Here is a 13,067-nt window from a genome sequence, read left to right on the forward strand (position 1 = left end):
CCTGAGCCAGGAGTGGTATGCGTGTAACAGCCACCACAAGCCTGCCCTCGGTGAATTTGTCTAATCTCATTTCAAAGCTGTGGGTATTTTTAGCCCACGTGGCATCCTGTGGCCATGAGCTCCACAATTTAATTACACGTCGCGTAGGGTAGTAATGCCCTCTGTCTGCATGGAACCCAGCGCCAGCTCCTTTCATTCATAACTTCTCTGTAACCCCAGCTTCCTGATTCCACTGGAAATGAGTCAGCAAAATGCTGTGACTCCTGTGACTGGCACCCTTGTAGCTGGAGGAGTCTTTGGAGGCAGGCAGCCCAGGCTGACCTCAGTGGAACACACGGGGAGTTACGGAATCACAGAATCTCCAGAGTCCAAAGGGACCCACAGGGATCACTGAGTCCAACTCCTGGCCCTGCACAGACACCCCAACAATCCCACCCTGGGCATCCCTGGCAGTGCTGCCCAAGCACTCCTGGAGCTCTGGCAGCCTCGGGGCTGTGCCCATTCCCTGGGGAGCCTGGGCAGTGCCAGCACCCTCTGGGGGAAGAACCTTTCCTGATCTCCAACCTAAACCTGCCCTGACACAGCTTCATGCCAATCCCTTGGGAGTGGCACGAAGCTTCCCTCGAGTTGAAAGCAAAGAGGATGCTTGTGCCCAATGTGAATGGAGGGTCTTGGAGGGTCTGGGCTGGGTGACACTCCTTGCCAGCCTTCCATAGGAGGGAGTGGATCCTGGGAGGCCTGTATGGGGCCTAGGAGTGTGAAATCAAGAGGTTTGTGGGCACTGAGGTTCCTGGGGCAGCTTGTGTTACCAGCTGGAGATGAGAAGCTTGGGGCAAGGAGTGTGACACAGGAGTGAGGCCTTGAGGCAAAGCAGGATCACTGAAAGAAGATAGGCAGGTGGGCTGTGACTGGGCTGGAGCTGAGCACACCTGTAGCAGCAAAACCTGGAGAACCATGTTTCCCTGGAGCAGGACTGCCTGGAAAAGGGTAGCAATGTGTACCCTCAGGGCTTGTTCTGCCATTGCTGACAGCCTGGTCCAGGTGGTTGCTTTGGGATGCCCAGACAGTGCATGTGTTCATATGAGCTCGACTGTTGATAGCTGAGAGTCAGAGAAGCTGCCCCATCCCTGGAAGTGTTCATCAGGCTGGATGCAGGCTTGGAGCAACCTGGGATAGTGGAAGGTGTCCATGTCCATAACAGGGGATGGGACAAGAGGAATTTTAAGGTTCCTTCCAACCCAAGCCGGTCTGGGTTGGAAGTGATTCTGTGATTAGCACAGATGTAAACACCCCTCTCTAACACCACTGTGGTGTGTCTCACTGTGGTCTCTCGTGAGCCAAAGGGACATGCCAACATCAGATAGTGCTGCTTGAATAAGCAACGTCCAAACCTTTCCAGCTAAGCTGAAGAGTTACAAAATGAGACAGACAAGGTGATGAGCTACAGAATAAGATACTTAATTTTAGTAGATTATCCCATTCAACACACCCACAAAGCCTGGCTCCAGTCAGCTCCAGCACGGCCGGTCCCCAGCCAGGTCCAGTCAGTGCTCCTGGCATTGGAACAAGCATCAGGTTTATGTTGTCTCCTACTTGCACTGCTATTGCTTCTGGCTTGGTGCAGGAGTCAAGAGTGCAAGAACACAGCAGGAGCCCTGGAGGTGACCAGGAGAGGATGGGATGAGGACTGTGGATGTCTGAAAACACTGAGAAGAGGGACTGTAAGTATGATTTGGTTAATGGAAGTTGGCTTGAATAACAAGGAATGTCCTTTGGTTCAGAACGTCAATAAATGACTCCTCACTGGAATAAACCTGCCAACCCCCTGCTGTGACCTGGAGCAGCTTCAGGTCTGGGCTGTGTATCAGCATGAAGGGAAAGGCAGGATGTGCTCCTGCAGTAAGTGCTGCCTTTCTCACTCTTCTCCATCAAGGAACTCTCTGTCTGCATCACCCTGCCTTCCAAGCCCTTGGATGCCACATGCTGCAAGGGGTCACATTTCATACCCCTTCCTCAGCTCAGCTCTCCAAATCATATTCCCTGCAGAGGGGCAGATGCTGGAGCAGGAAAGTCGAGACAGAGGCGAATCAAATTTTTTACAGGAATATTATATCACTTTGTTGTTGTTGTTGTTAAATGCAGGTTCAGGCAATCAAGACCCATCCTGCATTTAGATCAAATTAAGGAGTTTCCTCTGTTCCTGACCAGCTGGGGAAGCAGAGCTGGGGACTCCATGCAGATGCCAAGGGAGAGCCCAGATTCAAAGCCTCAGGTGCAGTTGTCCCTCCCCCGTTCACTTCCAGCCTCTTGCAACCAGTGCTTGTGTCCCCTCTCCTGTGGCACCTGTCCTGGCCCCCATAGCATCCCGCAGTGGCTGACTCCATGTGCAGGGGCTGCACAAGAGTCACTCCCACTGCTTGCTGAAACTGGGGGTGCAGAGGAACCCCTGCCAGCCAAGGAGCTCACCAGGAACCAGTCAGTGCTGGGACTTCCCTCCCCTGGCCACCCCACAGGCAGGCACTGTCCTCTCTGCCTGAGTGTCTGCGCCAGGTGAGACCCCTGGCCTCAGAGGGTTCTGAGGGAGATGATGCAGTGTTTTGTGAAATGCTCACTGCTTCTGCTGGGAGACCCCACGGGGGGCCCATTCAGGGTGGTATGAACAGAAGGGATTTCTTTCCTGAGTGGGAAGGAAGGCACTGAAGAGCCCATTCTCACATTGAAGCAGACATTTCACAGCTCTCCCAGCTTGATGTTGTTCCTTCTCATGTTATCCCCTCCCTCTGCTCCTTCTTTGCTGATGCCCTCTGAAATGTCCATCAGGACAAAGACCGTGTCAAGGACCCACGAGCTTCTGCATGCAAATCACCATCTTTTGTAACCATTTGCATGGGCTGAGGGGGATTGAGATGTCACAGGGCAGAGCAGCAGCTCCAGGCACCACCAAGGGCTCGGGCCAGGCTCAGCTCCACTGCTCCAGCAATTGAACTTCTCTGCCGCCAACTTTCCAGCCAGAGCGAATGACTGACAGAGACTGATGGTGTCTCTGCCTGTGTGTAATCTTAGAGCTGCCTGGATTTGGGAAATCTCTTTCATTGCTTTAAAAAAATAAGCAAGTGACTAGACTGAAGGGTCCCGATTAACTGGGAAAATCAGGGCTAAAATGCAAATGCCTTCTCAGGTTCTGCCTGGAGAGCCATGCTGGCTGTCCCAGGGGAGGCTGACAAAGCCCAGCTCAGGCAGCAGCACCCAAGGCACAGCCCAAGCCCTGACCACTGCCATGTCAGAAGGTCCTGAATGCGCAGCTGGAGCTCCCATCCAAGCCATCTTGTCTGGAGAAGCCGGGATGAGGAGGGCTTGGTGGGCACTGGGATTGGCTGCTGGGGCTGCAAGCCCTTGCTGCCTGCTCTGGCCGTGCTGGGGATGCTCCACAACAGCTGCTCTCCTCCGGGCGTTGCACTCCTCCGGCTCTGAGGGACAGCTAGAACCAGGCAGAGATGACGTTATTACATTGAATTGTTATTCACAGGCAGAATTTCTCAAACAGAAATTTAGGGAGGATTTGGCACCCACCCCCTGGCTGTGCCAGCTCCCTTCCTGCCAGGTCCCTGAGTCACCTGACTCCGTGTTTATCTCCCTACATCTCCACAGCATCTCACAGACAAGTGTGCTGGTTAATCCATGACAACAAGTAAAGCTGGAGCTGAATCAAGAGAAAACAAAGAGAGTGGCAGAACACAGCTGAGAGGAGGCTGCATGGGTGCAATATAAACTCCCCTATGGATTTGACCAAAGCCCAAAAGAAGATGGAAAGCTGTCGGTCCCACAGATTTTGAAGCAGGTAGCAGGACTTCCAGCCTGCACACAGGAAAACTGGGATGCTGCTCTGTGTCTTGAGTTAGAATGATCTTTGTCAAATGTATAACCTTGTCTCCTGTAGCTGAAATAAACTGAATTTTCAGACTGAAGGAAAAGATTCCAGATAAACCATCTGCAACAGGCAAGATTCCTGTTCCTTGTCTAGGAACAAGGCTGTGGGAGAAAACAAAAGGTAGGAGGCTACTCAGAGCTGGTGTGACCCCCAGCACTGGGCTGCAGAGGATGCTCTGAGCTGGTACCAGTTTCCTTCCTTAGACTGTAAAAACGGTGAAAATAAATCTCTTCCATGAGGAGAATCTCCTGAACACCAGCAGCCCTGCTCTGCCCCTCCTGGCTTTGGGATGGGATTTGTTGAGAGACGAGGTGGCTCAGTGCTAATCACTCTCAGGGGCACAGCCAACTTCCCTGGGATTTAAACATAAAATGAATTTCCCCTCCAGCTTCTAGCATGGAGTTGGCTCTGCCGGCATTGTGGTGAAGAAGGAATGGACCAGAGGGAGATGTGACTGGATATTAGGAAAAGGTTCATTCCCCAGAGGGTGCTGGGCACTGCCCAGGCTCCCCAGGGAATGGGCACAGCCCCGAGGCTGCCAGAGCTCCAGGAGTGTTTGGACAGCGCTGCCAGGGATGCCCAGGGTGGGATTGTTGGGGTGTCTGTGCAGGGCCAGGAGTTGGACTCAGTGATCCCTGTGGGTCTCTTCCCATTCAGGAGATTCTGTGATTCTATGAAAATTGACGACCTTAGGGACAGCATAAGGCCACATGCTGACATAGGATCCTGTTTTCCATCCTGTGTCAGCTCATGCCTCCTGCTGCTTTCCATTAGCTTCTCCTGGGCAGGGACCCATGTCACTGCAGTGAGAAATGTCCCTGCTGGAGCTACATGAAACAGAAGGGAGCAAACTCAGGTACCCCAGAACTGACCTTTGTCTCTTGTACAGGAGAGGCACTGGGCTTTGCAGTACTAACCCTGAACACACTCTCCTCAGATTGCCCTGGCCTCCACAGACTTTGGTTAGTGGGCAAAGTCACTGAGATTCCCTGACTCCTGGTGATTTAAGCTGTCAGACCCTCCTAGCTGTTCCCTCCTGTGATGCTTTGATGATGGAGGAGAGCAGTGCTGGAAGGAGGAGACATCTCTCCTTGGGAGAATCTCCAGGATGTAGCTTCCCAAAGCTAGTGAGCAGGTTGGAGTGGCACTGTAGGAAAGACCCAGCAAAGGTTGTCCATGTGTGTGAGCTTGGAGCAAGGTGCTCTGAGACCCCACAGTGTCCTGGAACAAGGGGCACAAATCACCCACTGTGTCAGCTGGCAAGGCAGTCCCACAGGCAGCACCCCAGCATGGTCAGGGGAGCACCTCTCTGCCCCTTGAGGCCACCCACCAGGGCAATATTTGAATTAAAAAAATCAAAGGAGATCAAAGGGATTCCTTAAAGGTTAAAAAAAACTTGAAGAAGGAAAAAAAATAGATGTAAAAGATTCACCCATGCACATTTGCCTTCAGTGCAACTCCCAAAACACAGCCCTTTTGCCAGGGGAAGATGAGCTGTGCTTGAGGTGCCAGACTGGGGAGCAGAGGCAGCTGCAGTTGCAGAGGCAGATGAAGCATGGCAGGTCACCCAGGTGCCATGAAACCTCAGCACGAGGTGCCCCAGAAAGCAGTGTGCTAAGTGGTGGAAGGGCAGTAGGGTTGAGTGCAGGTGACTGTACCTCTGGATGTTCCCGGTGTGTCCTGTCCTTGCTGTCTGCTGAGCTGGAGCACCCTGAGGTCCCTCCAATACACATCAGTCACAGCCCTGCCCTCCATCCCACGCTGGTTACAGCCACAGCCTGGTGTCCTTGGGAGCATCACGGATGGTGCTCCTTTGGCCTCAAGCTGGCTGGGATGAGATCCCTGTGAAGGGACATGGGCCTACACCCAGGAGGGAGCCTGGAGCAGCGGTTTGGGGAAGGGACCAACCTGCCAGAGTCCTGCAGGAGGGAGAGCTTCCGCCAGCACTGAGGACAGGTGAGAAGAGGCAGCAGAAAGTGCTGTGTCCTTCAGCAGCATTTGCTGGGGGATGGCTGTTTGGATGGGAAGTGGGCTGGGGGTGGGCTGTAGCTGGATCTTTGGTCCAGCTGCTGTTGGAGGAGAGTCCTTATAGATTCCCATTTGAGTTGGGCAATGGCTGGATGTGCTGTGCAGGGCTATAGCTTGTCAGTTGACCTGGAAGTGCCCGGTTAAAGGTTGAACTCAATGATCTCAGAGGTTTTTTCAACTTTAATGATTCTGTGATTCTATTCATCTGCCTGGCAAAAGTTCCCAACACTGGCCACCACGTCTTCCTGTATTCCAGAGTGGCAAAAGGCTTGTCCAAGCAGAAAGGAAAGGGTCACAAATTTTCAAAGCCTGCTGTCACCAGGCTGGCCTGGGGCTGGTCATTTGTCTTTGGTTTACACACATTCTCCCTGGGCCGTGTCTCAGGAGTCCTCAAGCCAGACTGCTCCCCAGCATGGCCACCTTTAGTGGCAGGTTGTATCCCCAAGGCTTGGTCCAGCCCTTTATTCAGGACATTTTCAAAAAATAGCTGCCCTGAGGAGTTCTCTCTGCCCTGAACTGGTGTTGACAGCAACTGCCACGTACAACGTGACGTGGCAGCATTGCTCTGTGTCAACACATGTGGTGACAGATGTATGCCAAGGGGGTAGAAACCTCGGAGCTCCATGTTGTTGTTTTTTATGGTTGGCTGATGTCCAGGGATCATTCCAGATCTCTGCAGTGCACAGTGTTCCTCCAGGTCCCCTGGGAGAGGAGAGCTGACCCTGCGGAGTTTTAGAGGGATCCATCCTGAGATCCCAACTTTTTCCAAGCCCCCAGGACATGTGATGGATGCTTTGGGCTGAGGGAGGGTAGGAAGATCAAACTACTGCACCAGGGACTTTGCTTCTGCAGATTCCCTTGTTGGAGGGTGAGATCTCCTTCCCACATACACTGGACCACAACGACTGATGTGTGAATATTCACAGTGCAAAGGGCAGCAAACCTGCTGATGGCTGCAGGGGAACAGCTTCCTGCTTCTTGCCTGTGTGCTGTGTGCAGGCACCAGCCTGGTCAATATGGCCCAGCAGCTGATGAGCACTGTAAGCACTAGGAATGAGTTGAGAGCAACCCAACCTTTAGCTCAGAGCAGCCTTCTCCACCACCTTGGGCATCACCTCTCCTGGTTGTCCAGGGTGTAGTAAATTGGATGTAACCAACTCCAAGCTCTAAGAGAGGAGGGAGGAAACCAGCACTGGACTTTTCCCATGCAATGGTGATAGGGTAGGTTTTTTTAAAGCATTTATAGCATCAGGCACTACTAAAAGAAATTGGGCTAACTGTTAACTGGAACTGGTAGAGTAATTTTAGAAGTCTCAGGGACAACAGGGAAATGGGGCACTGAAGTGAGTGATGTCAGGTATGGTAGATGCAGGTGCTACAGAGATCAGGAATCACAATGTGAATGCTGAAGGACCAGCTCTAGGCAGCTGAAGGGAAATGGAAGGTACAGCTCCACAGAAAACAGGGAGATACTGGGCCTGGTGTATGGCAAGAAATAAGTTTGAACACAAGAGAACTGATTGATAGAATAATAGATTCCATTATGTTGGAAAACCCCCCTAAGATACTCAAGTCCAACCATTACCCCAGCACTGCTAAGGTCACCACTAAACCATGTCCACAGGTGCCATATCCATGTCCTTTGAACATTTCTAGGGATAGTGACCACTGGAAAGGGGTGAGGCAGAGAGGAATGGGGTACAATATCATGATGCCAAGAGGGAGAAGGACCTTGAAAAACAGAAAAGTATGATGCCAAGAGGGAGAAGGACCTTGAAAAACAGAAAAGTATGTCATGATAAGGGCAAAAGAAGGATGCCAAGAAGCTCAGAATAGAAAAACCACCCTACCTGAGATAGAGAAAATTTATTTCTGAGGGTTAGCATTAGGGTTAATCCCCTAAGCTCCAAGTAATCTCCTTGCAGCTTCAGGGGTGATTTTTTTTCCCCATCAACTTTTTGGAGCTCAGTGCAGGGTGAGTGTTGACCTCCCAGGCACAGCTGGAGGGTTCCACTGGGACACTGTTGGCTTGACCTTTGCCAGATGTTCCTTCCTGGTCCCACTGGGGAAGGGCAGCACTGTGCAGCCGAGGGGGGGCTGGTGGCCCAAGGCTGAGGAGCAGACAATGGGGGTGAACAGGGCAGGTCCAAGACCTACATAGATTTCAGCAGAAGGTGACTGGGGCCACCTTCTTCCCATCCCATATATCATCCTCTCATATTTTCCTGAAGAGAAAGACGTGAGCTGGTGAGTAACCTTATTCAAACCAGGATTATTGAGCTACTTACATAAATTAAACTTCAGTAGCTCTGAGATGAACATGAGGGACACTCTGGGTGTCTGCGTGTCCATGTCCCATTCATCTGACCCTTACGGTGACATTTTTTCCCCGGGAGAATTTGGCCAGTTAAAGGCACAGAGGTGCCAAGTGACTGCCGGCCCTGGTGGCTTTGTGGCCTTTCCTGCCCCTATCCTTCACCAGGATTTGGGCCAGCCAGCTGTTCTCAGGCCCTGAATGTGTCCTGCTCGCAGCAGACAGCAGGAGCCAGCCAGCCCCTGAGCTGCTGCCCAGGCTGCCTGTGGAGCCCTGCCAGCCACTTGCCGTGGCAGACTTTGAGAACTGCTCCTTTAGACTCACTGACGAGAGCAGGGTAATGTATTTCTACTGGAAAATAAACATATCTCTAATTAAAACCTGATGCACCACTGGGGTTTTTTTGGTTCTTTAAGTGAAAATTAGAGCTTTTGTCTTGTCAGACCCAAGCCTTTCCTCATATTTGCCATGCCAGCCCATCAACATTATTTCTCAAGCATAAAGAGATCCTGGAAAACTTAAACACACAGAAAGCAGCGTGAAAAATACAACCAAAAGAGACAAAATACACTTGGCTGGGAGCTGTGTTCTCCTTTTCTATTTTCCTCTTCTCTTTTCTTCTTCTCTTTTTTCCTTCTCCCCTCCCTCTCTTCAATTCTTTCCTCTCAGTCTCATCTTCCCAAGTGTGGGCTTCCTGTGCCACACCTGGCAAGAGACTTTTCCAAGGTTTCAGGGGTGGATATGAAGCTTCTGTGCCTACAGCTGAAGGAATAGGAACGACTTTGTAACAAACACAGTTTTGCTCAGTATCTTTACATCTGGCTTTGAGTTCAATTAGTTCTGTCTGACACAAGCTAAAAGATAAAACACTTTGTCAGATGAAAACTTTGTTGGTAAGAGAGCATCCCTGATGCTTTGCTGGTACTTGGAGTTTACCTGCTGACAGCCTTCCAGTGAAAACATTATCAAATATAAATTAAAAACACCCTTTTACTTTGTTACAAAATCTTCCAGGTCTTCCATAGCTGGCAAGGGGTGCCAGATAAGGAAAAGAAGCAAAAATAAACAGATGATACCCACTTTAGCATTTCAGAAAGTGCCTTTAACATCACATATTTCTTCTTACACAGAATTATTTTGATATGGGATATGTACCCTTTTGAACTTGAAATCCTTTAATTAAGGGCTAGACTGGGGGCTGGGCTGTGAGCCAGGGAAGGGAAGGGAAGGGAAGGGAAGGGAAGGGAAGGGAAGGGAAGGGAAGGGAAGGGAAGGAGCCTTTGGCTCTCCTGGTAGACCTTGCAGACAGAATGAAGCCTTAAATCTCCTTCCTAGGAGCTTGTCTTCATTTCCCCTTTCCCCCTTGGGAAGCTCAGAAGAATACCAGAAATGCTTCACAGTGGCTAGCACAAGAGCAGAGTAGTTAGCCCACTGCAGTCTTCGAAGCCCCTGGAGATATTGGTACTTTCTGCCTCGCTAACCCTGGAACATGCCAAGCACCATTTTCCAGGAATCTTGCCTGCAGAAGGGGAAATCTTCTCTAGCCCACCCTGGAGAGGTTCTCCCCTCCAATGGGGGACCTGTCAAAGCAAGGTGAGGGTGGCCAGAGCAAAGACATCTTTGCCTGGGGCTGGATGATTAAGAAGCATGTTTATAAAGTCCAGGGGACAGCTGAAGGAGTTAAGTTACTTGAGTGCTTTGGGATCCTTCAGGATGAAAAATGCTGTATACATGTCGGATTTTATTATTACAATTACAGTCAGATGTTAATCACCCCACCAGGATTTACTCAGGCAGCAGTGCCAACAGCAGTACATCTTGCTGAGTAATTGCCCCCTTCCTGACTCTTGGGTGTCTCTGCCCTGAGCTGCTTCTCATTTCTGTGTTTGCTTTAGTTCTGACACTACTGAGAGAGCTGCATTTTCCCACCCAGCAGCGAGAGATGGCAGAGCACATCTTGCACATTCAGGTTGCCTTCACTTCAAGCACTGCATGTGCATCGGGGTCAGAAAATAGATAATGATAACATTTCACGGATAATATTCATCTTCAGGGGATAGCAATACTCATGTCTTTTGCAAATTGTTGAGAGCTAATGCTGAAAAATCTGGGAAATGATACAGTTTCATGGGTCTAATTGCAGAGTACATGTGAGCCAAATGAGTGAAGAAAAGCTCCAAGTTCAGCAAACCAAGCTGGGATCATGAAAGCACAAATACAGAGTGAGGGAAGAAAGGCCAGATACATTTAAACTCCTGCACACAGTAAATTACTGGGGTGCACTGGGATCGGCTCCGGCACTGGCACAGCAGCTCTCTCTCCCCAATGTCCAGCAGATGCTCTGACTCTATTCAGACTCAGGGCTGGATGTCCAGCCTCTCTGTTTTCGGGGGATTTGTTTATGTTTCCCGACTGAACACAACATTTGGCATTTCTGGGATGATGAAGAGATAGAAGCCAGGGGAGATGTTCTGTTACTTAGTCTAGTAAGTGGAGCCAGCTCTGTACAACACCAAGCATGTGCCAGAGGGATGTTCTGGGATGACCTGTTGCTGCGGCCCCTCTTTGCTAGGTCAGAAGCACTCTGTAGTGAGAAACTGGCCCCATTATCCACCTCAGTCCCTCTGCACCCCTGCTTGGCTCCAGTGGGTAGCTGGTTATCTCATGGCTTTGGGAGAGAGTGACTGGCATGGGCAGGAATGCTCTTACACACTGTCAGCCTGGAGGAACCAGCTGTGTGTCCAATTTCTGGATATGGTTCAAGTGTGAGCTCAGTGCTCAGCAATGTGGAGGTAAAGGAGGTGAAGAGGGTTTGGGGTTTTGCACTGTTGACACACACCAGGCTGGCAGTCTCTGTGCCTCAAAGGCTGCGGGTCCAGCTCTTCTCCAAAAAAAAGATGTAGCCCCACACAGCTGAGAAGGAGGTGAAGGAAGAGCCAGTGCTTTAACCTGGCTGGTTATCACGCCATGTTGGACTGAAGGATGCAGGGACTCTTTCTCCCGAGTGGGAGCGATGCTCCTGAAAGGCTGCAGACTCCCTTGCAGGAGTGTCTCTCCAGCTGAGATGCTGATGCTGGAGTGCTCCCACCCTGGTGTTTTGTCTCAGAAGGCCTCTAAGGACATGGCACTCTATTCTACTAAAGCTCTGCATAAAGCTGGAAGGTGGTTTGATGGCGGCTGGGCTCTTGTGCAGAAGCAGACGTGGGGCAGCAAAGCAGCTGTGGAAGGCAGAGGCAGAGTGAGGGTCCCGCCACCCGGGGTCCGTGCGGTGCCCGGGCTGGTGCGTGCCCCGCTGCTCCGGGGCATCGCCTCCAGCCCCGTGCCGTGCCCGCTGCTGGGGTGACAGCTCCCGGCGAGCCCGGGGCCGCAGGTGGGACGCGGCTCCGGAGGGAGGTGGGCGGCTCCGGGGGTGGCGGCAGGACCCGGCTGTCATTCAGCGCGCGGCGAAAGTGACAGGGGGGCGGGGCGGCCCCGCGCCGAGCGCGTATTTAACTTGGGCGGCAGCGGCGGCGCGGCAGAGCGCGGCGGGCGGGAGGCGGCGGCGGCCGGGACACCGTGACATCGGGCGACACCGAGCCGAGCCGAGCCGGGCTGCACCGCACCGCACCGCGCCGAGCCGAACAGGGAGCATAGGGCACGGAGCGGCGCCGCGGCTGGATGCGCTGAGCGCGGTGGGGACGACCGGGTCCCCAGAGCAGCGGCAGCAGCATGGGTCGCCAGGGCTGCTGAGCTACGGCCGAGCCCGCCCCTGCCCGTCCCCGCCGAGGAGCCGTCAGGGAATCGGGACGCGCCGCCTCGCCGGTGCCGGGGACATCCTCCTGCCTTCCAGCCCCGTCACGCCGAGGATGCCCCGGGGGCCCGCGGGCCGCCCCCGCTGCTCGCCATGAGGAGGAGCCCGGCCGGGCCGCGGGCGCTGCCGCCGCCGCCCGCCGCCGCCTGAGCCCATTGCCCCGGCCGTGCCCCGGCCGTGCCCGCGCAGGGGCCGCCCGAGCGCCCCGGCGCCGTGACCCTCCTCCCGCCCCCTCGCCCGGCGCGCCCGGCTATAAAGGAGGGTTTTATTCTCGGGCTCCGGTCTCACGCCAAACCCTGTCACACCGTCTAGACGAGCTGTCGTGGGGCTCGGCCCAGCTGTCACCATGGCGATGGAGACGAGTCCGCTGTGAATTTTGGGGGGGAGCGAGCGAGCGAGAGCGGCGGCGGCGGCAGAGGAGGAGGAGGAGGAGGAAGGCTCGGCCGCCGCCGTGCCCTGCCCTCCCCCGCGGGGGAGGCTCGGACCCCCCGGCGCTGCCGACCGCGGCTGGAGCCGGCCCGGCGGGGAGCCCCGGGAGCCAGCGGCCGCGGGCGCGGGGCGAGCCTCAGATGCGGCTGTCACACAACCCCGGCCGGGCTATTTAAAGTAACGGGCCCCGTCGGACACTGGTGTCTCTGCCTATTTATGAGCCCCCGGGAGCCGCCGGGCGCCGCCGGGCAGCGCTAGGAGCCGAGGCCGCCGGGAGCAGCGCCGGGGCCCGCCCGGAGCATGACGGCGATCCGGGCGCTGCTGCTCTGCCTCTGCCTGGGGTTGCCGGCGGGCGGGCAGCCCTTCCTGCGCCTGCGACCCTCGCCCAGCGACAACCTGCCCGTCAAGGACATCGTGGAGCACCCGGACCCCGAGTACGACCCCAAGGAGCAGGACCTGGACGAGAGGACGCTGAGGAAGAAGCTGGGCAGCCATTTCGACCCCGGCTTCATGGCCGTGGCCGTGCCGGGGCCGGCCAACGCCTCGGGCGCCGCGGCGGCGGCGGGGCGGGGGCGGGC

At 54.0% G+C, this 13,067-nt stretch overlaps 1 protein-coding gene across 1 annotated transcript in view; it reads left to right on the plus strand.

Annotated features, from left to right (window-relative positions):
• The first annotated feature begins 11,590 nt into the window (after window positions 1-11,590).
• LOC120513259 (noggin-2-like) overlaps window positions 11,591-13,067 on the plus strand; it is a 2,972-nt gene continuing 1,495 nt past the window's right edge. The window contains exon 1 of the mRNA XM_039732485.1: window positions 11,591-13,067. This exon is cut by the window's right edge and continues 1,495 nt beyond it. Within this exon, the coding sequence (XP_039588419.1) occupies window positions 12,790-13,067 (278 nt within the window). The 5' untranslated portion in view covers window positions 11,591-12,789.

This window comes from Passer montanus, unplaced genomic scaffold (genome assembly GCF_014805655.1).
Source record: "Passer montanus isolate IOZ18808 unplaced genomic scaffold, ASM1480565v1 scaffold8, whole genome shotgun sequence".
In the NCBI taxonomy this organism is placed as follows: Eukaryota; Metazoa; Chordata; class Aves; order Passeriformes; family Passeridae; genus Passer; species Passer montanus.